Source organism: Pristis pectinata, chromosome 2 (assembly GCF_009764475.1).
Source record: "Pristis pectinata isolate sPriPec2 chromosome 2, sPriPec2.1.pri, whole genome shotgun sequence".
Taxonomy (NCBI): Eukaryota; Metazoa; Chordata; class Chondrichthyes; order Rhinopristiformes; family Pristidae; genus Pristis; species Pristis pectinata.
This window is the reverse complement of record NC_067406.1, coordinates 116,073,190-116,100,154: the sequence shown is the minus strand read 5'-3', so window position 1 is coordinate 116,100,154 and position 26,965 is coordinate 116,073,190. Positions and strand designations below refer to the sequence as shown.

General features: G+C 40.5%; 1 protein-coding gene across 1 annotated transcript; it reads left to right on the top strand.

Moving 5' to 3' along the window:
- The first annotated feature begins 6,783 nt into the window (after nucleotides 1–6,783).
- ccna2 (cyclin A2) lies at nucleotides 6,784–26,636 on the top strand. The gene is made up of 8 exons (XM_052037448.1): nucleotides 6,784–7,363; nucleotides 11,611–11,845; nucleotides 13,719–13,834; nucleotides 14,677–14,900; nucleotides 17,701–17,905; nucleotides 18,354–18,467; nucleotides 24,402–24,535; nucleotides 25,479–26,636. Exons 1-8 carry the CDS (start codon nucleotides 7,169–7,171, stop codon nucleotides 25,537–25,539), a joined length of 1,284 nt encoding a protein of 427 aa, XP_051893408.1. The 5' UTR covers nucleotides 6,784–7,168; the 3' UTR covers nucleotides 25,540–26,636.
- The last annotated feature ends 329 nt before the right edge of the window (nucleotides 26,637–26,965 follow it).

Here is a 26,965-nt window from a genome sequence, read left to right as displayed (position 1 = left end):
AAGTTTAATGCAAGATTTCAAATGGGAAGTGACTTCTCCTAAAGCCCTAATCAATACTTATCCCTCAACCAATACTAAAAACAGATTAACTGGCTATCTCATTGCCTTTGTGGGAACTGGTTGTTCATTTTCTACAATCTTGCATACATTTCAAAAGCATTTTGTTGGCTGTAAAATGCTTTGGGCATGCTGATACCATGAAAGGTGTTATACAAATGCTAATCCTTTTTCTTTCTTTAATATTTGGTGCCATGGATCAATGCCCCTAGGAATAAGATTGAGGTTGTCTGAACTCATTTACATGAGACCTTCACAGCTGATGGGCGCAGGAGACAAATACTGGCAATGTGAATTGTATTTACTTTATTGGTTGAAAGGCCAGCATCTAATTCACAGCACTACCTTACACTCCTTTCCTGATATAATTCCCCATAGCCCTAATGATACAGTTCAGTTGATGGCATCAGCTGACTGTGTTTTATTTAGGGAATTGATAATTCCCTAGACATCAACAATTTGGTGTGAGGGATGGGATCTCTGTTCGTTGCAATATGACTGTAATTGTGACACTGATAAAGTAATTTTGAACAGCCTTTGGGTTTACTGTTTCAAAAAATAGCACTGACATAGCCACTATCATTTTTTTTTATTTTCAGAAATTCCATTGGTAACGTGGGATAGGGAGGGTGAGCAGATCTGCATGTGCAGTTTCACTAAGACTTTAACTCGAACAAGTGGGAGGTGTTGCACTTTGGTGAGTTAACCAGGCCAGGGCTTACACAGTAAATGATAGGGCCCTGGTTTACCACACTTTCGAACAGCGGACCCTAGGAGTACAGGTACATAGTTGCCTAAAAGTGGAGACACGGGTAGACAGGGTGGTGATGATGGCATTTGGTACTCATGTCTTCATCAATCAGGGCACTAAGCACAAGAGTTGGGATGTCATGTAATAGTTGTACAAGACAATGGTGAGACCGCATTTGGAATACTGTGTGCAGTTCTGGTGGCCTGGGTATCGGAAGGATGGCATTAAGCTGGAGAGGGTGCAGAAAAGATTCACAGGGATGTTGCCAGGTATGGAGGACTTGATCTATGAGGAGAGACTGGATAGGCTGGGACTTTATTCCCTGGAGTGTAGGTGGCTGAGGGGTGACTTTATAGAGGTTTACAAAATCATAAGGGGCATAGATAAAGTGAATGGTCATAGTCTTTATCCCAGGGTAGGGGAGTCTAAAACTAGAGGCAATAGGTTTAAGGTGAGAGGGGAAAGATTTAAAAGGGATCTGAGGGGCAACTTTTTCACACAGAGGGAACTAGAACATAGAACATTACAGCACACTACAGACCCTTTGGCCCACAATGTTGTGCTGACATTTTATCCTGCTCTAAAATCTATCTAACCCTATTACACATAGCCCCCATTTCTCTATCATTCATGTGTCTATCTAAGAGTCTCTTAAATGTCCCTAATGTATCTGCCCCCACAACCTCTGCTGGCAGTGTGTTCCACGCACCCACCACTCTCTGTGTAAAAAACATACCCCTGACATCCCCCTTATGTCTTCCTCCACTCACCTTAGAATTATGTCCCCTCGTGTTAGCCATTGTTGCCCTGGGAAAAAGTCTCTGACTGCCCAAAGTGGACAGGGTGGTGGGTATGTGGAACAAGCTGCCAGAGGAAGTGGTAGAGGCAAGTACCATTACAATGTTTAAAAGACATTTAGACAGGTACATGGATAGGAAAGGTTCAGGGGGATATGCACCAAATGTGACTAGCTCAAGTAGACAACTTGGTTGGCATGGATGAGTTGGGCTGAAGGGCCTGTATCCATGCTGTATAACTCTGTGAAGCTTAACATGAACTGTTTCCTTGGGTGTGGTGGGGAAGGCTTGGGGAGAGGGGTGGCATTGGTGAAGAATGCCAACTCATTTAGGATGTAATTACTGTATATAGTAGGAATCCAGTGGTCTTGATACTTCTCCTCTTCAATCTAACCACCTTGCAGACTGATATTTCAGCAACTTCCTCCAGCCGAACTCCAAAGAAGCGTCAATGAGTTGAGCAGATCTGCTTCTTTATCCAACCATTTTTTCCCATTGTTTACACCAACAATAACTATGGAGTTCTTTAGTTATTAACTCCAGTTGCAAGTTACTTTTTACTCATCCATTCTGTCAATGAGCTCCCAACTCCATGTTAATTCAATGGTGCAAACACCTTATGAATATTTAATGAGTTACTTCAAGAAAATCTCACCACTTTGCAACAGACTACCTTGCCCTTCATGTCTGCTGGTGATTGGTGCAAATCTAGAAAATTAAGCATCATCTCATGGATGGAATAATGGTTTCATTTTATTATAGGTGTTTTTTTAATAGACAAGTTTTCATTTGAACAGCTATCTAGTCATAGTAAATAGCTTCTTTTGTGCTGTTAATGCTTTGGGAGCTCTCACAGGAAGGGAGTTACCATAGCTACAAATGGGTCTCACTGATAGAGAAAATGAAGCAAATAGCTGTCTAAATAGCTTGTTACTTCATCTGAAATAAGGTGGTAAATCTTCCAATGACCAATGAACTGCTTGATCTTGCCACTCGTGCACCCTTTGGAGCACATTGTTTCGAACAGCATGTCCCAGTCACATTCTTTCAGTGAGCGGCCAGCTCCGATTGGATCAGTGAGGCTTCGCACAGTGCATGGTGTTTCCAACCTGACTGTGGCCAGCCCCACCCCCAAATTTCACTCTGGTTTTACAGAAGCTGAACAGAAGGATGGGGAGAGGTGGGAGATCAAAACAGTTGGAGGGGGTAGTTTCAGAACATAGCAATATGGGGAAAGCCATGGCAGAGACATACAAACAATTAACTGGATTTTAGAAAAGACCCTCCATCACTAAGGCAACGAGTGTATGTGTTTTTGAAGTATCTAGAAATGGACAGGCTATGAAAATGGTTTAATTGGAGTTTTGGTACAAACATTGTGGATTGCCTTGCAAGGCATTTCATTGTGAAAGAAACTGAGGGGTGCAGCATTAATTCTACAAATAATTAATAGTTAATTGCTGAATTCCACTGATAATTAACTAAATTCAGCTTCACCATGAATATGTCTTTACCAATCACCTCAGTTATACTCTGTGATAGTGTAGAATTCCCACCATTCTCTGGGTAAAGTGGTTTCTTCTGAATTCTCTGTTTAATTCCTTGTGGCTATTTAATATTGATGGTTTTGCTCTTCTCCATACCTGGAAACAAATAATATCTGTAGATGTCTGCAATATCCATAATCTGTAATCTATATTACCAAGGACAAAGGAATGGCAATACCATCACCCGTATGTTCCTTTTCAAATCACAAGCTATTATGACTTGAAAATGATTCATCATTCCATCATCATTGCTGCGTCTAAATCCGAGAACTTCCTTCCCAACAGCACTTTAGTCAGTTTCTAAGCCATCTGCACACATTTTGGGCAATTATCCAAAAATTTTTACTCTTGAGACCTGGATTTTTATTTTCTTTCTTAACTCCTGATACTCCCATGGATCCCTTCATTTGTTCTTTGTACCACAACATCTTTTATTCCAACATGGATTACGACAACCAGATTTATTGCCTTTTCTAATTTCTATCACATGATGTGGGTCAAATGCAGGTAAATGGGACTAGCTCAGATAGAAGTCTTGGTTGAATGAATGAGGTGGGCCAAAGGGCCTGTTTCTGTCCTACATAACTCTATGGCTCTCCATGTCTCATGTTAGCCCATGAAGAAACACATCCTTTGGCACTCTATTTATTTAAAGAATCCACTATCCCTACACCATCTCTATTCTGTAGGGGACAGACTTGATTGTTTACTTCTAATGTTGGCCTCCAGCTAGGATTTCAATCATCCTGGCTTCAAATCCCTCAATATCACTCCCACCCACCTGTGATCCAGCAGCATTGAAAATACTGGTCCCAAAGGCACTCACTCCCTTTTCTCTTCACATGAATCCCAATCACCTAACCTCCAGGGTCCCTATTTCCTCCACAATCCCATCTCTCTCACCATCTGCTCTTGGCACATCCTATCAAGCAGCCTTCACCACATCGTCACTAATAATTGAAATAAAAAGATAAACAAATGCTCAGTATGTCTCCACACACTGACCTTCTGTTTCTTTACTTCTTATTCGTTCACTGGATGTGCACTTCAGTAGCAAAGCTGACATTTAATTTCCATCCCAAATTGCATCTGAACTGAGGAGGCAGTTCATAGTTAACTACATTGGTGGATCATAAGAACATAAGAAATAAAAACAGAAGAAGGCCATTCAGCCCTTTGAGCCTTCTCTTCCATCGAACAACATCACAGCAGATCTTCAACCTTAACACCGTTTTCCTGCTTTATCCCCAAATTCCTTGATTCCCCTAATATCCAGAAATCTATTGACCTCTGTTTCAAGTGCAATCAATCAGCACAGCTCTGTGGGGTACAGAATTCTAAATTTTCCCTTTGAGTTAAGAGATTTCTCCTCATTTCGTAGAAACATGGAAAATAAGAGCAGGAGCAGGTCATTTGGCCCTTCAAGCCTGCTCCCCCACTCAGTATGATCTTGACTGATCATCCGCATTCAGTGCCCTGTTCTTGCTTTCCCCCCATTTCCCTTGCCATTAGAACTATATCCTCAAACACCTTCTGTGGTAGATAATTCCACATATTATCACTTTTTGGGTGAAGAAATTTCAGTCATAAATGGCCTTCATTTTGAGAGTGGCACCTCTAGTTCTAAACTCCTCAGCCGAGGGAAACATGCACCCTGTATCTAGCGTGTTGAGCCCACTAAGTATTTCATATGCTTCAAAAGTGTCACATACCAACTAGGTCAGTTAAGGAGGATAGATTGCTTCAAGAGGCGGCATCCATCATTAAGGACCCTCACCATTTGAGATATGCCCTCTTCACGTTACTACCATTGGAGAGAAGGTACAGGAGCCTGAAGACCCACACTCAGTGTTTCAGGAACAGCTTCTTCCCCTCCGCCATCAGATTTCTGAACGGTCCATTAACCCATGAACACTACCCTGTTATTCCTCTTTTGCAAGAATATTTATTTTTGTAACTTATAGTAATTATTATGTCTTGCACTACACTGCTGCCACAAAACAACAAATTTCACGACATATGTCAGTGATAATAAACCTGATTCTGACATGCATGAACAGTATGAGTTTTTACAAGCATCTGGTAGATTGATGGTTTCCATTACTAAGTCCAGCTTTGTATTTTAAATTGTATTTTTTCAAAAACTCTGCTATTTTGAATTTAAATTTCCCAGCTGCCATAGTGAATGATTCATAATTTTGACTACTGAGACAGTAAGTTAATCACTATAATTTCCTACTTACTATCCTCTTTCACCTTCAGTTATAGCTGTTTTTTGCCATTTAATCACGCCGATTGTATTCTCTGCTCCCCTCCCCCTTTTATCTGGTCTTAAAACTAGTTTCCCTCCAAATTTTCACTGTTCTGATAAAAGCTCATAAACTTGAAATGTTAAATGTTTCTCCCTCCACAGATCCTGTCTAATCTGCTGGGTATTTCAAGGATTTTTAACTCCTAGAGTCAGTGAGTCATGGAGTTGTCCAGCTCAGAAACAGATGCTGCAGCCCACCATGTCTATGCCGACTGTCGTACTGTTCAAACCTGCTCTGCACTCTCTCCAACACACTTACATCCTTCTTATAGTAAGGCACTCAGAACAGCACACAATACTCCAACTGCGGCCTAACTAATGTTCTGTAAAGTTGTAACATGATATCCCCAACTGTTATATTCTATGTCACATCCGATGAAGACAAGCATACCATTTAACTTCTTCACCACCCCTTCGACCTCTGTTGCTACTTTCAGGGAACAATGGACTTGTACTCCAAGGTCTCTCTGTTCATCAATACTCCTTTAGGGCGCTATAATTCACTGTGTGTGTCCTACCCTTATTTGATTTCCCAAAACGCATCACCCTGCATTTGTCAGAATTAAATCCCATCCGTCAATGCTCTGCCCAATTCTATGTGCTCCAGGAGCAACACACACAAAATGCTGGAGGAACTCAGCAGGTCGGGCAGCATCTATGGAGGGAAATAAACAGTCAATGTTTCAGGTTGAGACCTTTCATCAGGCCCTGTCCTGATCCTGATCGACCTGCCGAGCGTTTCCAGCAGGTCCTGATGAAGGGTCTTGATTTTGTGTGTGTTGCTCCAGATTCCAGCAACTGCAGAATCTCTTGCGTCTCCATTTCTTCCAGGAATTGACAGTATTTTTTAGCCCCAGTTCTGAGGAAGGCTCTTCAACCTGAAATGTGAAATGTCTCTTTCCGCACATCCTGCCTGACCTGCTGAGTTTTTCCAGTAGTTTTAGTTTTTATTTCAGATTTCCAGCATCTGCAGGGCGTTTTTTTTAAATACAGCAGCGGGCATTTAACTGTTGGAACAATGAATGAAGTTAGGCGCCAAAGGGCAACCCACATCCTTACAACTATAGTCAGTGAGTGAGTCAGTCAGTTTCTATTTCGCTGCAACCTGTCGATCCGGATCGTTTCCCGTGTCGGCTCTTTCCCCTCCAGGGTGACAGAGAGTTGACCGTAGCCCCGCCCTTCACTTGATTGACAGTCGCCACCGCGCCAATAGCAAAAGAAAATTCAAATCCGAAAGGGGACCAACGTCCGCGGGCGGAGCGGCTATTGGCTGATTTCAATAGTCGCGGGAGACTTGAACTGAGGGTTTCGGTTGCCGCTGGTGACGTAGGGCAGTGAGAGGGTTCAGGCAGCGGGGCTGCTGGTCGCAGAGCAACTGCCCCAATCGGCCCGGGGGAGGGGGAGCTGCAGCTGCAGCCCACGCAGCGTGGCCTTAGGAAAAGTGTGGGTGCAAGGCGGGGGGAAGGGACGAGATACCGAGCGGGACCCGGGCCTGAGTGAGAGTTTGAGGAATCCGCGCTCAGTGATCGCCGCCTCTCTTCCCCCCGCACCGAGCCTGGCTGGGCCTGGGCCGGGCTCAGCGGTACCGCCGCCGCCGGCATTGCTCAGACTTCCGGAAGGGGCAAACCGTCCAGGCTGGGGCCTCGCGTTTGCTCAACTTGATCCTGCACTTTTATGTGTCCACTGAAATCCACTGAAACTCAAGATGTTTCGGAGCTGTCCCGACGATGCTGCCGGGAACCGAGAAAACGTGTCACCCGCGGGGCTAAAGAGCGCGATTTGGGAGGATCCGGAGCAAGAAGGCCGCAAGCGAAATCTCCGCAAAGCCACGGCTGAGGGCGGCAGGAAGGTGCTCGGGGTGTTGCAGAACAACTTGGCTTTGCAGCCTCCCCCCAAGTCTGTAAGTACGAAGCAGCAGCCGCCGCTGCCTCCTGTCACAAGGTGCCCTCTGCAGGCACAAAGCACGACCGAGTGTCACGGTCTGTGCACCGCTTTAAATGTATCAACCAGAACTGGATGCTTGAAAGTGATGCAAGAAATCAAATAAAAGCAGAAAACGCTGGAAGCGCTCGGCAGGTCGGGCAGCATCTGTGGAAAGAGATACGGAGTTTCTCCTTCCACAAATCTGCATGGTGTTGTGTATAACATGAGATTCAATTTTTCGGACTCCCATTGTGCGGCTGCCCGTTGTTGCTTTCCTAACGTGAGGAAAATTCGAGCCCTCTTACGTGGGTCTCTTCCCACCCCCGATTTATTGTGGTCGAATTATGGAAGTAGTGGCACCTTGCTTTCACATGCCGCAACAATATATCCAAACTAGCGTTTAACTTGTATTTAAAAAAAATTGGTTCTCGCCACTCAATTTTTACCATTGGGGTTATTCGAAGACCTCCACAGTCGGATGGAGGGGAGGTGAATTCAAACTTGTGTCTACCCCTTTTAATATTCCTGCTTGGAAGTTATTACCGGCTTGTAGCGAGGGCTGCTGTGGTCCCTTGGCACCAACCGCAGTGAATTTGTGGATCAGAACGCAGTTGTTTGTCATTGCCGCAGAAATGGGCATCAAACGTCAACGTAGACAATTCTAGGGAAACTTTAAATATTTTGTTGTGTCGCTTGGGTAATATTTTACAAGAATAAACTCTTTTTCAGAAAATGTAAATGAAGCGTTGTGACCTTGTGTGTGGTGGGCGACTCGTGAATTTGAATTCGTGGTCGCTGTTTGAAGTGTAAGAAGAAATGATTTTGGCTGTTAATAGCGAACGTTTTCTGTAGGTTATTGTGGGGCTTTTGTCTTCTGTGACTGAAATGCTTGGGAGTTAACACAAAGTTCACCTCTGCAGCAGTTGTATTAAATAAAGTAGGTTTCCAGACTTGCAGATTTCAAGCAACAAATGGTAAGGTTTGACCCCATTGACAAGGTTTCCTTCAACAAATTGGAATAGATTATCTTGTTACATTATTCAGGATTTCAGAAACTTATCATGAATTACTAAGTGGTAAGTAATTCTGCACTTGACTATAAAAAAGGTGGTGTCTTGTTTATGTGGGCAGTATCAGCCTCCAATGAACGTGGAGGTTTTGGTAATATTTGAAGTGCGTAAGTCTGATTCGTCGTCTTGCTTTCTAATATTCTAAGCACAAGAATTAGAAACCAGAGTAAGCCATTTGATCCTTTGAACCTGCTCTGCTACTTTTCAAAATCCTGGCTGATAATCTTCCTTGGCTCCATTTTCCTTCACCCTCCCAAAATTCATTGATTTTCTTAATATCCAGAGATCTGATCTGTTTTGAATGAACTTGACTACTGAACTTTCACAGCCCTCTGGGTTATGAATTCTAAAGATTCAGCACTCTGTGTGAAGAAATTTCTCCTCTGTCTGACTCTGAGAATGAATTCCATATTTTCTGGGCTCCTGAGTCAAGGGAAATAACAAACGCCCAGTATTGCACTGAGCCTTGCAAGAATTTTGTAAGTTTCAACGAGAGCACCTCATGCTTCTAAACTCTAGAAAATATAACCCCAGTTTACTTGTATGGTAAACCTGCTATTCCAGGAGCCAGTCTAGTGAATCCTCTTTGCACTTCCTCTATTTAAGATGAGGATACCAAAACTATACATATTTCCAGGGAGGCCCTATATTCTTGCAGTAAGACAGCTTTACTCCACCTCTGTCCCCTTTCTTAATCTTTTCCTCCATCTCAGGAGATGGATTATCCACTGACTCCCACAGTTACCTTGACTACACCTCTTCCCACCCTCTCAGTTGCAAGGACATCTGCTCTCGTGATGAGGCTTTCCACTCCAGGACATTTTTGAGATGCCCTCCTTTTATCAGCAAATGGGATTTTAGCCCCCCCCCCACTATCAATAGAGCCCTCATGTGCATCTCTTCTATTTCCTGTATGTCTGACCTCTTCCATCTTCCTCTGGCCCCATCTTCCTCCCTCTCCCACCACCGCCCCCACCCCCCCCCCCCCAACACCCTTCCCTCCAGACATGCCAAGGATAGAGTTCTCCTAGTCCTCACCTAGCACCCCACAAGTCACCTCATCCAACATACTTCCACCATCTCCAATGACGCATCTTTTCCCCCTCCCCTTTCCACAGGGATCACTCTCTCCTTCATGACTCCCTTGTCCAATCCCTCCCCACTGATATGCTTTTTTTTTTGCCCCCCCCCCCCCCCCCCAGGCACTTGCCCCTGCACCAACAGTAAGTGTTATAACTGTCCCTATATCTCTGCCCTCGCCACCATTCAAGGCCCTGAACAGTCCTTCCAGTTGAGGCAGTTCTTTGCATGGGAATCTATTGGTGTCACTTATTGCATTTGGTGCAGCCTCCTCTCTGTTGATGAGACCTGGTGTAGATTGGGGGATTGCTTAGAGCATTGCTCCATCTGCCATACCAGCCAGGATCTCCCAGTGGCCAGCCATTTTAATTGCACTTCCTATTCCCACGCTGACATGTCTCTCCACAGCCACCTCTATTGCCAAGTTGAGGTTAGATGCAGATCAGAGGAGCAGTACCTCGTATTCCACCTTGATAGTTTCCAGCCTGACGGTATGAACATCTATTTCTCTAACTTCTGGTAACCACTCGCCTCTGTCCTTTTCTCTTCTCCAACTGGCCTCCATCTCTTTCCCCTCCCCTGCCCTCTTGATCTGCCCATCATTCACATATTCCTCCCACTGGTTTACCTCCTCCCTTATTCTATGTTCCATTGTCCTCTCCTATCAGATTCCATCTTCTTCAGCCCTTTATTCCTTCCACATCACCTGGCAGCTTCTTGCTTCATTCTCACTCTCTCTGCTTCCTCACCTGGATCCACCCATCTTGCTCCATCCCTCTTTCCTTCTCTCTCCCCTCTTCCTTTCCAGTCCTGATGAAGGGTCTCAACCCAAAATGTCAACTGTTCGTTTCCCTCCATAGATGCTGCCTGATCTGCCAAGTTCCTCCAACTCCTTTGTGTTGCTCCAGATTTCCAGTATCTGCAGTCTCTTGTGTCTCCATTTTTATTACAGTACTCAAATCCTTCTGCAATAAACAGCAGCATGTTTGCCTTTCTGATCGCTTGCTGTGTCTGCTTTCAATGTCTTGTGTGTAAGGACCCTGAGGGCTCGTTGAACGTTATTTCCAAATCAGTCGTCATTTAAAAAATCTTTCATTTCTGTTTCCATCATGCACTAGTGGATGACTTCACATTTTCCATGTGTTCTTGGCATTCAGCTTATTTCCCCTTGAAGTCTACATCCTGAGAAAAGAATTTATTCCCATTCCTTGCTTTGTTTGTTAACCAATTCTCAATGCGTTCCAATAAAATTACTCTCAATTCTGTGCCTTGTTAGGACATCACAGTAGCCCAGCAATTAGTGACCCAGATTCGATCCTAACCTTGGGTGCTGTCTGTGTGCCATTGGCATGTTCTCCCTGTGATATGGGTTTCCACTGTATTCTTGGGTTTCTTTCATATCTCAAAGACACCCACATTTATGGGTTAATTGGCCACTGTAAAGGGCCTCTTGTGTAGATGGGTGGCTGGAGAATTGGAGGGGAGTTGATGGGTATAAAGAGAATGTCAGAGCTACGTAAAGAGGGGTGTGTGTGAAATGTGACTGATGGGATTGCTCTGGGCCAGCATAGACTTAATGGCACAAATGACAATTTCTGATACAAAAAGAAAATGAGAACCCCCTGACAGACAACATCCATTGGTTCCTGCTTTATCTATTCTACCAGATGCATCCCAAAAGTGATCCAGTAGATTAGACAAACATGATCTCCTCTTCATAAATCTGTATTGACTTTGCTCAGTCTTGTTACACTTTCATAGGTATGTGCAATTGGGTTCTTCATTATAAATTTTCTTGCTATGTTAGGCTAACAGGTTGGTAGTACTGCTCTATAAATTATAAATCATAAACAATCCCTCATAATCATTCTCTTTTGGAATGCATTCTAAAGTTATGGACTGGAAAATATTTTTAAAATAATGCATCAAATATGAAAATGTAGTTCAAAAACTGGCAATACCCCATATGTCCTTAATGATTAAATTGGATGCAAGTGAAGGCTGCTCCTCTGATACTAGTAATACAGAAGTTCTTTATCTGTATTTTGATGTTCTTTTTGCATCTAACCTGCAGGTTTCAACATCAGGATTTTTCTGCAGCAAAGATAACTCTGGCCCAATACCCACAGGAAAAGCAGCAACCAAACCAGCATTCACTATCCATGTGGATGAACCTGATGGCGCCCCACATCGAAGTACAAGCAGCACTGCAGGAACTTCTGCAAGTTTGGCACTAACTTCAACAGTACTTGCATTAGGAAGTTACCAGCCATTGTCTTCCACTAAGTGTATGACAGATGTTAGCTTTGGTAAGTTTTATAGGATCCTTTTTTAATCACTTATTGATTTCTTACAGCTGGCATTTTTAATTTGATATTACCATGCATTTCCTCTATCTGTTTTGAGTTGCCGCTGCTTAGTGCTGTGTTCACAGTATATTTGTGGAGCAAGGGTAACTGAAGGAATGCACGTTAGTTAACATTCTTTAGAACCTAAAGCACCAGCTTTGGAACCTCCCTTTTGATTTTGGTGCTGGATGAGTGATTCACTTGCATTTTTAAAATAACAAATTAGACTTTTCTGATTTCTTCATCCTTTTCCTCTAGGCATATTCTTAATGTCTAATTGCATCTATTATTTTGCTAATTGTAAAGTTATCTGTAATTGTCCAAGTTGAATTGCTGTTTCTTGGATTTTTTTTAAAGCCCACCTTTGATCTATTTATTTGGTTACAAAATAGAGATGTCATGGAATACTTGGGTCAGACAGTCTCTATGGAGAGAGAAACAATGTTTATGCTTCCAGTCTATGACCTTTTTATCAGAATCCTTCCAATGAAAGCTTATCGACTTGAAAAATTAACCATTTTTCTTCTTGGATGCTTTTTGTGTATATCGCAGATTTCCATCAAATGCAATTTGCTTTTTGATTACCTTTTCTTTTTTTACTTAGTGCCAACCTGTCTTCTTTCCAAGCTTGCTACTTTTTGAATTTCAAGACTATCTTGGCCAGGAGTACCATGAGAGTTTTATAAATGCCTCTTGCTACACTTTTGATCTGTGCTACTTTCTGGTACAATTCCTTTTCCTTCATTTGTACTAATCCTTGGTGAACACTTTAATTTTAATTTTCCACATCACTGTAAAGCTACTCTATCTGCTTTGGAAGCTTTTCAGTTTAAGCAGCCTGATGTTTTATGTGATGACTACTTAAGTTATTGGATCATGTACATTGGCTTGCTTGTTCTTTATTGTGAGAAATGTACATAGAAAAGAGGAGCAGGAGTAAACCATTTGGCATTCAAGCCTGCTCTATCATTCAACACAATTGTGGCTGATCCTCTCGTGTTCCTGCTTGACTCTGTTAATACTCTTATTTTGTTTGGAAATCTATCTCCTTAAATATATTTAGTGGTGTATCCTCCACAGCCTTTTGTGATGGAGAATTCTATAGATTCACCACTCTGAAGAAACTTCTTCAGTTTTAGTCTTAATTTTCTTGCCCCAAATTCTGAGGCTGAGTGCCATGGTTCCAGAACCCCTCACTGGGGGGGGGGGGGGGCGGAAACATCCTCACTGCGTCTAGTCTATTGAGTCCTGAGACTTCCTGAGTACCAGCTTAGTCAACCCAATCTCCCTTCATGACAGTACCCCTTCTCTCCTTCCCCACCATCATTCCAGGAATCTGTCTGGTAGATATTTGTTGCACTCCCTCTATTATGGCAAATGTATCCTTTCTTCATTAAGGAGGCTAAAACTGTTCTCTCATCTATTATTCCCTGCTTTTTTAAAAAAAAACCCCTTCAGGTTTGTTGAGCATTATTTTGCTTTTTTAAATCCTAAATTACTTTGTCTAATCGATATTTTCCAAGTTCTCAGTTATCACATCCTTTATAAACTGTCATATTTCTCTGCCACTGAAATTGGGCTAACCTGTTCCCTCTAATTAGTTACATTTGCTACCCTCTAACCTGCAGAAACAGTTCCATAATTCCTCGAGTGCAAAGAGCTCATTCAGTCTTCCACATTCAAAGCAGGAATCTTGGGCAGAGTGTCTAAGTAGGCAGAACCCAGGATGATTTGGTCCATGGTTCCTGGATGTTAATTCACTGAACAGAAATGGATGTAATGCTGTCCTAACTGGCAACCTAATCAAATTAGCTGTAATTTTCTTTGCAACTAGACTCTCCAATGGTACTGGATATGTCAATATCTTCATGTGGTGAAGAAAAACACGTAAATGTGAATGAATTATCTGAATATGCAGATGATATACATAAATACCTAAGAGAAATGGAGGTAAGAACTTTGCACAGTGCACTCCATCCATCTCTATCCCTGATTTTATTTTTGGCATTCTGAATGATATTTGCAAAGGTGTACTACATCAATTCTCATTGCATAAGCGTATTGTCTATTTTATCATAAATGACTAATGTTAGCATCTTAGTACCTTGCATGAATTTCTGTTGTATTGACAGTTCAAATATGGAGGGATTTCTGGAGTATAAACCTGTTTTCTTACCGTTGAAGTCCTGGTTTATTCCCTTAAACCTTGGGTACACCAAGCCAATATTAAACATCTGCCAATTAACCTTGGTAACAATCTAATTTGTAAGTGTTAGGGAGCTTAGCTGTGAAAATATATTTTATCACTTGGCTACTTAAGTGCAAGCATTGATATAATTAAAACACTTATATAAAAAAAACTTCTACAGTGGTTTGCATTGCATGGCCTTGCATTTTTTTTTGTGAAGTTTTGTACTTGTTCTGTACTATTAGTGTATGGTAATGTTTCTTGATACCAGCCTAGAGAAATAACAGGCACCTTGCAAAACTGCATGCTGAGTAGGTGAGATCACATCAACATGCATTTGTTCATGGCATGTGGGTGTTACAGTGAGGCCATCATTTATCACTTGTGCCAATGTAGTTATGTAAAAGGAATGCATGTTGACATTTAGCTGATCTATAACTGTCATGTCATCCAGTTTTATTGCTTACCTTTATTAATCTAGTGAATCTGCAAGATTTATATGGGATTTTTAAGTTGAGTTTGAATAACAAGACTGGACCATTGGACTTTATGGAAGAAATCAGACGTGCAAAATCTAACCTATTTTTTTTTTCCTGCCAATTAGTTGAAATGCAGACCCAAAATCGGCTACATGAAGAAACAACCTGATATAACCAACAGTATGAGAGCTATTCTTGTTGATTGGTTGGTAGAGGTTGGAGAAGAATACAAATTGCAGAATGAAACACTGTATTTAGCTGTAAACTACATTGACAGATTTTTGTCATCCATGTCGGTCCTTAGAGGAAAACTCCAGCTTGTAGGAACAGCTGCCATGCTGTTGGCTTCGTAAGTATGAACTTAACTTGTAAACCACCAAATTAAACTGAACTACAATTTCTTGTCTGAACAAAAGGAGAGGGCAACAGGACCTGGAAAGACGCAGTAAGATGATCCAGTGGTGCGTAAGTACCAGGCATATTCATTGCTTGTGTATTACGTGAGTGTAGATTGTTGCAATTGTTTATGCTGGTGTAACAGTCAAGATAGGGCAGTGTGAATCACCATCAATTAAAAGTAAATCAGTGGGGTCTTAATAGGTTAGATATGGAGAGGATATTTCCTTCTGTGGGAAGAATGACCAAGGAAATCATCTCAAGAAGCACTCATTAATTTAGAAATGGAGCATGGATAATGGTGGGTGAATGCATAGCTGAAAAGTTTTTCAGAAGAAAAGTGCCTGTTTCTTGGATATTGAGACCAGTTCTGAGGTAAGATGGAACTATTTGATCAAGCCAGGTTGCTTGCACTTAAAGCTGGAAGATTTGCATGCAGGGAGGCTGGAGTGTTGGGGTCATAGTTCTCATCTGGCAGGGTGTGAGATGGGAGAAGAAATGGGAATGGATGACAATAAGAACATTGCAAAAAAAGGGGAATTGTATGGTGGGGGAATAAACAAGCAAGCAGTACAATTCCATTCTGGCCCTGATGCAGGGGTTTGACCCAAAATGTCGTCAAGTCCTTTTCTCCCACAGATGCTGCTTGACCTGCTGAGTTCCTCCAGCAGATTGCTTGTTGCTCCATTCTGGTTAATGTAGCTAATATGGAGTGTTAGGATAATGTTGATGTATGGGAAGAAGTTGATGTATGGGAAGAAGTTGATGTATGAAATTGCACTAGGGTATTAATGGGGAATAAATGTTCCTGGCTATCAGGGTATTTGGGAGGTAGAGAAAAATTCCAAAAGAATTGGGAAAAGAGTTATGGAAATGATGGTATTGATTAAAAAAAAATGTTAATTCTGAAGCAATATGTACACTAGAAAGTTCAGACTGGATATCAGAATCAGGTTTATTATCACTGACTTGTGTCATAAAATTTGCTGTTCTGAGGTAGCAGTACAGTGCAAAGACATAGTGGTTATAAAAAAGAGAATCAACAAATGATTTAAGAAATTATTTGCTGATTGGCCAGATAAAATGAGATATAGTTTCTTTCATCGTTCCTTGAAGAGGAAGGATGGGAGCATGATGGGGGGAGGGGGGGGCTCAAAATAAAATGTGGGGGGCATTATAACGTGTCTAACAGCAAAATTGTAAAATGGTTTTTGCTTCAAAGTGGAGTGAAGATTAGCAGACAAAGGAAAATCTGATCTTTTTAAAGGACACTTCACACCTGTCTACAAATGATGAATTCACTCTCACTGAGGAGCAGGGAATAGTTGAATCAGAAAAGTGGATAGAAAGAAGGTGCTAAATGAGTTAGTGTAATTATTGCTGATGCAGATTGGATGCATTCAAAGTTGCTTAGAGAAGCAATGGTGGTAAAAAAGCACTCTTGATGGGATTAGAAGGTTCTAAATCTTACTCCCTTATTCAATAAAAATTGAAGTGCAAGCCAACCTATGTAATATAATAGAAAATATGGTTGCCAAAGACAAATTCATTGGTTCTGAGAAGAATGAGTTGAAGGACAACCAAGAGGAGACCTGTCAGAATGAGCTTGTGAAAAGAGTTAATGAGGAGAATGCAAACTCAAGAATCTGACAAGCACAATGAAATTTTTTTTTCTGATTTTTCAAAAGCTATTTGATAAAGTACCTTGGAGCTTATTTAAGAAATAACATGCATGGGATTCAAGGAACAATGGTAACTTGGGTACATGGTGCTTGCAGAGTGGGATGCTGAATGGATGTTTGTGTTGGGCATGCCATGTTACAGGCTTCAGCAATTCCCCTCAAATCCTTCCTTGCCCAACTGCTGTTCTGCAGCCATTCATTATCCCTGTGCATAATAACCTGGAGATGGGAGAGTTTTGAAGTTTGCAGATGGTACAAAACTTTGAGGTAGATCATTGACTTGAGAGGAAAAAGACATGTTTCTTCATTTTCTTTTGAAATGGGTAAACAAATAGCAGGTGTGATTTAATGCAGAGACTTTGTGCATTTAATCATTAAAGGAATACTGGAACAGAAGGGCCTTGGAAAATACCCTGATAATTTCTTGTAGGTGGTGCAACTTGGCTTTATAAGTAGGAGTACTGAATATAAAAACAAAGACAACCAGCTAAACTCTTGCATGGGCCTTGGTTTGAGTTCTATAGGTAAAAAACTTGAGGGTTATAAAGATTGTGGAGGATGTTGACCATAATGTTACCAAGTGTTTTATGCAGTGATTGGAAGAATTTTTCCAGCTTCTCCAAGGCCTGGAGTGTTCTTGGAGTGCTTGACATAAGGACAGACCTAATTGGCTTTCAAAATCCAGTTTATTTTTAAATGTAGAGAAAGAAGAAACTCCTTTAACAAGTGGTTCAATAGGTAAAAGTTGTCAAAAGTTGATGGAGAAATAAATATAATGACAAGGTTTTGGAAGGCACTACTTGAAAATGAATGTTAGATTCCATGAGATCTTTCAATATTGATTAGATATTTACTTAGAGAACAAATCTGAAGGCTTAAAGGGTAAAAGCTGAGCACTTCTGGAGGTCTAGCATGATGTTAATGATCTGAATGAATGCTTCTTGTGATCATAATGTATGAGTATGTTTCGAGCTGAGCATCTCATTTGGGTGAACTTTATTTTTTTTACATTGAGTATTATATTGCAATTAATAAGCTTTGAAGACCACACTTACAGACTCTTTTCTGCAGAAAATTTGAAGAAATATATCCACCTGAAGTTGCTGAATTTGTTTACATAACTGACGATACCTACACAAAGAAGCAAGTTCTACGGATGGAGCATCTCATTCTTAAAGTTTTATCATTTGATTTGGCAGCACCGACAATAAACCAATTCCTCATTCAGTATGTTGGCCGTGAGAACGCCAGCAGTAAAGTTGAGAGTCTATCTATGGTGAGTATTATCATTCTCGTGTGTGTTGTTTGTATCCAAGTTGTACCAGAAGCTGATTTTTATTTTTGTAAACTACAAACTACGCTATCTCGGGCTTGGAATGGTACATGTATATTCTTATTTGATCTCAAGGATCATATTAAAAAGTGGATTGCTGAAAGGCTACTTCTCCCTGCTTAAAGTATAGACTTCGGTATTCTACGTTCTCATAAGAGATCAGCTATTTAGGACTGAGTTGAAGAGAAATTTCTTTATTTAACAACAAACTTTCAGTATTACCTAACTTGGGACTCGAGACTAAGCCTAATGTATATTTGGACTTTGACAAGTATGGAGATTGGGCAGAAATATGGGTGTTGATGTAAAGGATTGAATGTGACCTTGTAGAACAGCTGAGCATACTATACAATCACTACTCCTTTTAACCAGAATCTCTCTCTTTTTGCAGTACCTGGGAGAACTAAGCTTGATTGATTCTGAATCATTTCTGAAATATCCACCTTCTGTCCTTGCTGCATCGGCCTTTTGTTTGGCCAACTATACAATATCACAGGCTGGCTGGGTGAGTTGTATATGACTATATCAAATTCTGAATACATTTGCAGAGAAGTTTGCCATTTGTGGTTAATTATGCAGAAAATCTCATAATTTGCTCTTTGGAGAGTTAACCTGATTTTTTTTTTTCTCAAGTGATGGTTTTCAACAAAATATACTCTACTCTTTCAGTATTGTCTATCTGTCACATTCCAGGGAATACTCATTCCCTGTTACTTTTTTGCTTTATTCCTGTTTTCCTTACAATCCTACTTTATCTTGCTTCTACTTTTTTCAGTAACATTTGAAATGTACACTGGCTTGCCTCCCAGATTGACAAGTCAGAAACCATTGCCCATCTTCAGTATTGTTCATTGCTTGAGATTAGCTTGCATTTCTGTATCTGGCTAGATATTAATTTTTTCTGTGCAAGTAATGGTGCTCTTGTACTTTAACAGCAACATTTAAATTGACTTGTTGCTGCATTCATGTTCTGTTACCTTAACCAATTAAGTTCCAACTAGGTTGGATATGTTCAAGGACACCCCCACAATTGCAACCTACACTGTCCATAATGACTCTGCTCTTCTATATAATTCAATGGTGGAAGCATCAGTCAAAAAAAAACACCCAACAATACATCATTCCTTCAGTGTGATATTGTTTTGGCTTTTATGCCTCCTGGAATGGAGCTTAAACTCTCACTATGGTAGTGTCAGCAATCTATTTCTGTACAGAATATCAGTCCAACTGCTCTGTATTTGCTAAAATAGCTTGTCCCTCTGCTGCCTTCACAGGCTTGTATTGAAATTGAAGTCAGAGTTTATTGTCATATGCACAAGTACATGTTTGCACGGGTGCAATGAAAAACTTGCTTGCAGCAGCCTCACAGGCAGATGGCATCAGATAAGCAGCATTCATGAAAAAAACATAAATTATACACAATTTTTACAAGGAAGAACACAATTACAAAAAAACTTTACATTATGATAGTCTTGGTTTAACCTGGGGGTTATCTTCTATTGTGGTTTGTCTAAGCTTTTGCTCTTTCCTTTGTCTCATCCAGCTCCGTCTTTTTGACAGCCCTATGTAATTCTACACTGTTAAAATCTGACTTAGTTATGAAATCACAGCCTTAATTTTAAATTTCTTTTATAAATTCCTTTGATCTTGCATCTGTTTCCATTTCATCCCTTTTGTAATTTTAACACTTAAATATCACTATCTAATATCATTTATAATGAAAATAGTACCAACTTTTCACATCTTCATATTTGCTCACAACAGATGTCATTGTTGAATCCACATTCCTCAGTGTGTAGCTGAAGTACCCCTGCTTTGGTCTTGCTAAAGCTTCATTGGTTGTCATTACGCTCTACATCTCTTGCTGTAAAACCTGTTCTTCTATTAGCTTTCACTGGATAGTCATGTAGTGTTTTCATATCTTGAGATGCAAACCCTTTCATGCTTCAAAATTTTTAAATGATCCAGATGGAGCTATTGCTAGTTCATCAACTAAGAATTATACCTTCATTTTGTGACACTGAATCAACTTGTTTATTGTCCACTCAACCTCTATCAATGTTATACCCTTCAACTTTAATATTGTCTGTAAACTTGATACAACTTTCTGCACCCTTGGGTCTAAGTCATTAATGCAGAGCATAAAAGAAAGCAGCCCTGGAATGACTCGGCTATCCAATTCCAATCACTGAGAAGATGTCCTTGACCTCTAACTAATTAAAAGAAGGAAACATTCTTAATCAGTTCCCCAATATCATGTTCCTTGACATTCTTAGTTTTCTTTATCGGCCTAAAGGTCAACATTTGGACCATGTGCACATCATTATTCTGGTGCTGCCATGTTTTGTCAGACAATCTTCCTTTAATAGTCACTATAGCACAGAAGGTTATTGTTTAGTTCACAAATTCATGTCAGCTTTCTGTAGAGCAATCCAGTCAGTCCCATTTGCCCATCTCTATCCTCATTATCCTGCTTGTTTATTTCCTGAATGTTGATTCAATTTCCTTAATCTTTTGATCTCCACTTCCACCACTCTCATAGGCAAGGTTGCAAGTCTTTACCCCTCATAGCTGCAAAACCTTGTTTCGCATCCCATCTTTTGCCCAAAAACTTGAGTCTTCCTGGTCTTTGTACCATCAGCTGATGGGACAAGCTTTTCTTCAACTTGTGCAAACCTATCATCTTCTATATCATAGCTCAATTCTTTTCTTCCCCCACAAGCAGGGGCAACCCCCTAATTCCTCCAGCCTAACCTTGCAACTAAAATTTCTCAACTCTGCACCCTCAAGGATCCTTCCAAATGTGTGGTGAGCAGAACTGGTCAGACTGCTCTAGTTGTTTCCTAACCAGAACTTTATAAACATTCAGCCTAACTTTTTTGCTTTTGCAGTCAATATTTACTGCTAATGAAGCTTGGGATCCCATATGTTTTGCTAACAAGCTTTCAGCACCCTGCCATCTTTGATTTGTGTAAACTAATTACTGGGTCCTCTGATCTTGTACTACTTTAAAACTGTTCAATTAATTCTGAATTCACTACCCACGTCCCTTCTGCCAAATGCTTTTCCTGTTTCTTCTTGCTAATTTCTATCTACCACTTGTCTGCATACATCTGCTAACCTATTTTATCCTGTTCCAAGCAAGTGGCATCCTCTTTCCTGTATACTATACCTCCTCACCTTTTCAGAGTTAACTATCACTGGAGATTTTACACTATTCCACTAGCCAAGTCCTTAAAATCTAAAAATAAAGCAGTGTTCTAGGTACTAACCCTTGGGGAATACCATCTACTGTTATCCAGTTGGTGTGGGGGGGGGGGGGGGGGGTTTAATACAGTTTGTTGCTTGCTTTCCTTCAGCTAACTTTGTCTTATACAAGCTGACACTGAACCTCATTACATGAGTTTGTTCTATTAACCAGCCTGTTAATTGTACTTTATCAAATGCTTTCTTTAAATCCACATCAAGAACATTTGCTGCATTCCCATCAGCCTTCTGTTGCTTTATCAAAAAATTCAGTTAGTTTAGTTAACCACCATCTACCTGTATAAATCCACAATTGCTCTCCTTATCAGACAACTGAAGAGTTTAGAGTTTTTGTTTGCCAATTGTTTCTAACAAAAAAAACTCTCCCCACCACTAATGTTGAACTTACTGTCGTAAAGTTACTAGAATGGACAAGGTTTGTATGAAAGAAACAAATTGTCAGAAAGTGATGAATCTGGAATTTGTTGCCACAAAGGGCTGTGCAGGCCAAGTCATTGGGTGTATTTAAGGCAGAGATTGATAGGTTCTTGATTGGTAAGGGGGTTATGGGGAGAAGGCAGGAGAATGGGTTTGAGAAAAATCAGCCATGATTGAATGGCGGAGCAAACTCGATGGGCTGAATGCCCTATTTCTGCTCTTGCATCTTGTGGTCTCTTCAGTCTGAGGACATGTCAACAGATATTGCTGCCGTGCTCTTCATCTGCAAGGCACTTTCTCTTGAGCATAAAGCTTGTGGATTAGGAAAGGATTTAGGAAGTGGGGACATCAGGGAAAGGGATGGATTTGAGGAGTGGGCATCATGGGAGAAAGGTTGTATAGGAGTTCTGGGGGTGTTGCTAATGGGTTAAAGCATGGCGGCTTAGTGGAAGTGATGTAAAGGCTTGAGGGGTTACTTTAAGGCGCAGGCCATGCCTACTGTGACACCCCACAGTGAAGTGCATCAGAGAAAATGCCTTGCAGTGCTGCACTCAGACGTTGGTTCACATTTCTTTTGCCATGCCCTCTCCAGGCCAAGCAGGGACTTGGCTGTGACTGTTAACCCAATTAATGCAGAGACATCACCTCCCAATCTTATTGCCCCACTGAATTGAGTAATTAAAAATAAAAAAAAAAAATTGTGAATTCTCTAAGGGTGAATTTCTGTTACCCAAATGATCCAACAGTTGCCTGTAGTGCTATTCTGCCTCTACCCACTCAAATTTTCTACTAGAATGTAAATTGTTTGGGTTCAATTTTAGGTTAACTTTTCTTTTCGGGATCGGAGTATTGCTAGCAAGATTTTCATTGTTCTTGTATGTTGTGAGTCAGCTTCTTGAAGCTTTGCTGAAGGTATTCCCATAATGCTATTGATAGTTCTAGGTACTAGTCCTCTTGATCATTAACAGTGATCCATTTGGGGATGGTGTATGACTTGAGGGATCCATTCAGGTGGTGGGTTTCCTAGGTGCTGACATCCTTGGTAGAGATCATGGGTTTGGGAGGTGTTGTTGAGTGACCTTGGTGACCAACTGCAGTGTATTTTATGGTTGTGCACACTGCAGTTTATGGTGATAGAAAGGGTACCAGTCAAGCTGGCTGCTTTATCCTTGAATCAGGTACTCCACAGGTCTTGACAGAGTTTGGGTTTGTAACTTGAACAGTTTGCAAGTCAGAAATGTGGCTGCCCAGCAAAATATTTAAATAATAAAAAAAACCACAGGCCAGCCAAGAGCAATGTGTAGTTAAACCAGGGCATTTAACTTGATTCAGATTTCAGTGCAAAATGCAGTAGTATTACTGTGAACAGAGTTCCCATGTGGCAGAAGATGCCTGCAGTCCATCCACTCCACCTCCCTGCCACCACCACCCCCCCCCCCCACCAAATCTCCCAAATGTTTGTATGTATGGGCTGTTGGGCATTCTTAATCAAGGGAGGACCTGCAATATTGAGTCTCTTATGGGTGAAAGGGTATGTTATGATGAGGAAATCATCTATATCCTGTCGCAGAATCCTAGATTGAGGGATTGGGTGAAAGTCTGGCAAATGGAGCTTAATGTGGTGATGTGTGGGGTTCAAGAAGAATCAAAAGGCAGATTGTCTAAATGGAGTGAGTCCTGTAGATGAGTGAAATTCAGCAGGATCTGGGTGTTCAAGTGCATGAATCACAATTAGCAGGCAGGTCAAACAAGTAGTTATGGCAAATGGCACATTTGTCTTTATTGCAAAGCTGATTGGAGTTTAAGAACAGGGAGGTTTTTTAATAGTGGTGTAGGGTGTTGGTGAGACCATGCTTGGAATACTGTGTACAGTTTTGGTCCCCTTGTCTAAAAATAAAAGACAGTGGTGTTGGAGGGATGTCCTATCAAGACTGAACAGTTTGGGTCTGTATTCTTCAGAGTTTAGAAGAATGAGGGGTGACCTTATCCAAACATACAAGATCCTAGGAAGAGTTTGACAGGGTAGATGCTGAGATGTTTTCACCAGTGAAAGAGTCACAAACATGGTTAGAAAATAAGGGGCCACATTGTTTAAAATTGAAGTGTAGGAATTTGAGGATAATCAATCTTTGGAATTCTCTGCCCATGAGGGTAATAGAGATCAGATCTTTAGATTTTAAAAGTGGTATTTGACAGATCATGGAATTGAGGGTTGTCAAGAACTGGCACAGAAACCTTGAGGCCAACATAGATAGGCAATAATCATAGTCTTGGGTGGCCTGGTGGCCTTCTGCTCCTATTTTCTGAGAGGTGTTCTAGTTTTTTTTAAAGTTCTCCTTCAGTAAGGTGTTCTTAGTTTTTTACGACCACATCAAATGGGATAAATCGGCACAATATTGAATTCTGTTTGGGCAGTAAATTGAACAGGGTAAACAAACTACAAATGAGTAGCTGAGAATTGACAAACAATCTATTAATTAAACCAAATTTCCCATTCTTGCATTTCATGTTTCCAATTAGACATTCTTTTGTGCTCTGTTCTAGTTTAATAACTGGCTTTTTTTGGCTCTAGGGATAGGTGGCATTTTGTTTTTTTGTTTAGTACCTTACTGGCACCTTTTAGTTCTTGATTCAGAAGAAATATGCTAAAATGCTGGCCTGTTCGTTGGATATGTCATTTGCCCTTCTATGTTAGTATCTCTTCCTCTAGAATAAATTGTTTCTTAAATAACTTTCAAACTTATTTTCTTTACAGCCTAGGTCATTAGCTCAGTTAACTGGATATGTCTTGGAAAGCTTAAAGCCATGTGTGACAGACCTTTACCAAAACTACCTCAAAGCACCAGAACATGCACAGCAAGCAGTGAGAGAGAAGTACAAGAGCTCTAAGTGAGTATGGTGTGAACTGCCTACTTGGTTGTCAAAGCAAGAGATGAGATAATTGGGACTTTAGGTTGGATTTACCTCATTCTTGTTACACCTGTAGGATTAATTTAAAAAGATTGATAATTGCAACCTGATAACTAAAGTGGTACCATATGTGGAGTCATCAAGCTGAGAAATAGTGCCACACTGAATAAAATATGAAACTTAATGAGAACCGGAAGAATAGAATTCTCGTATTCCAGGTTGTCCAAATTACATGGCAACTTTGTTTTCTAACAAAAGATTCTCTTCTGGACCACATCAACTGGGATAAGCTGACACAATGTTGGATTCTGTTTAGGCAGTAAATTGAACAGGGTAAATAAAATGAATTTAGACATTTGTAAGCTGCTTGTTACTTTTCCCTGCAAAGTATCAACCAGTTCATTACAACTGGAAGCTATAAGTACAGTTTCAGGGAGTAATTTGGGTTGGCATTCTTTGACCTGGCTGGTAGTTGGGCATCATTGCAACTGAATATTTCTCACCAGAGTGAAAATAGTGAAGGATTAATCAGCCTTGTTTCATAATATTGCTCCTGGTCATGTAACCTCTGATTCTTAAGGCCACTAGAAGAGTTTCAAGTGTTTATAAATGCAGTGGAGTGGGGGTGGTGAAATTAAAAGCTGTCATTCTTGTTTTTTTAAAAGAATTGTTGCTAATTTGTTTGTGAATGTTGCTGTAAACATAAGTCTTTTTTGAACATAAGTATTTGTATGCCATTTAGTTCTTAAAGCATGAACTCTGCCCTTTACACTATTGGAGAGCATGCAGTTCTCTGATATTGATGCCAATGTGCTTTTGGTTTCTACTTCAGCATTTCATCTGCTTCAACACTAAGATTCCTTTATTTAAAAAAAAATATATTTCGCTTGTTGCCTTTTTTAACGTGAGTTTTCTCTTGCAGGTATCACTCTGTGTCAGTCATTGATCCTCCACTATCTTTGGACTTGCTGTTTTTTCAGTGATGCTATCATCGTTGCCTAGTGTTTATATGGCATACATTTGTAAAACTTGGAGACCGTTTTGTGCAGCTCAGTAATTTGAGCACAAATGTGGACTTTCAACTTGCCACTACACCTTTTTTAGCACTGGATAACTGCAATCCACACCAGTAGTAATTTTGACATGAGGGCTTTAAGCATTGTTTTATACTTGTATATTTTATGAATTATGAATTTATGTGCAATCCTATTGTGTACAACTTTTATATTTAGAGCTACAATAACCAAGCCCAGATTAGCAAATAGGGTAAGTTTTTTCTTAATTCACAGGAACTATGTGCATACAATTTTTTATCATTGAGTATTAGGTATCTTGAAACAATATCAACCTAGATTTTTTTTAATATTCCTGACTGGTTTTGTTCAACTAAGACGTGAATTAAACATGCCAAGTGACTTAAGGCTAGTCTGACCCAGTACACTAATTTTAGTAGGATAAATACTGGTGTCTGTACTATTTAAGGGGAAAGGCTCTCGAATGGGTTATAGTAACTTCAAAAAAAAAAGGCCTGTTGTAACATGATCAATATTATGTCAAAATTTTAAACTTCGCTAGCTAAACCAAGTATCAACAAGCTTTAGTTGAGGATTAGCTGCTGCTTATGATTCCATTTCCCTGCTACTCATCACATAGGGTAAAAATTCTTCAAGTGCTGTCATGTGAATATTTTGTTGTTCATAAGGATATTAAATCTAATTGTCTTGAACAGAATGCTGCCTTTGTCAGAAATTCTTGGCTTTTTGAATACTGCTTTGTATGCGCTTGAGCATTCTTGCTTTTTCCCTTTTATTCTCTTAAGCTTAAAACATTGATTTTCTTTTGCTAGTATGGCAAAAGGAATGAGTTTTTGCTTCTAACTGAAAAATTAATACAACACTGTACATTTTTAAGGAGAGCCCTTCAGTCCTCTTCTATTGGAATGGCTGCACTAAATGTGCGCAAGTACCTCAAGTTCTATGTGGAGAGGGGACTGAGCCCAGCTGCCATGTCTGTTTGAATAGCTTCCACACGTGAATTATGGAACATGTTGTAAATCTACAAATAAATACTTTGGTTCTAATATCTGGTTTGAATAGTGTCAGATACTAGCATTCTTAAAGCATTACAGTACAACAATGAGACACATTTCTGCAGAAAATGTAGATGAAAGGTATGCAGATGGGATCATGGGTCCAGAGGAAGTGACCAGTGTGCTTAGTAATTGATGGTATACTAGGGTCAATGCATGAAGTTGGTGACATAAGTTGTTTAAAAGAGGCAGACCATAGGTTATTTGGGTAGCAGGAAAGCAGAATAAAGAGATGGAAGCCAGGGGAAAAACAGATCAGTTTTAATTTACTCAAAGCCCCCCCTGCCCCACTTAAATCTTGCATTTGGCAATTGATAGAA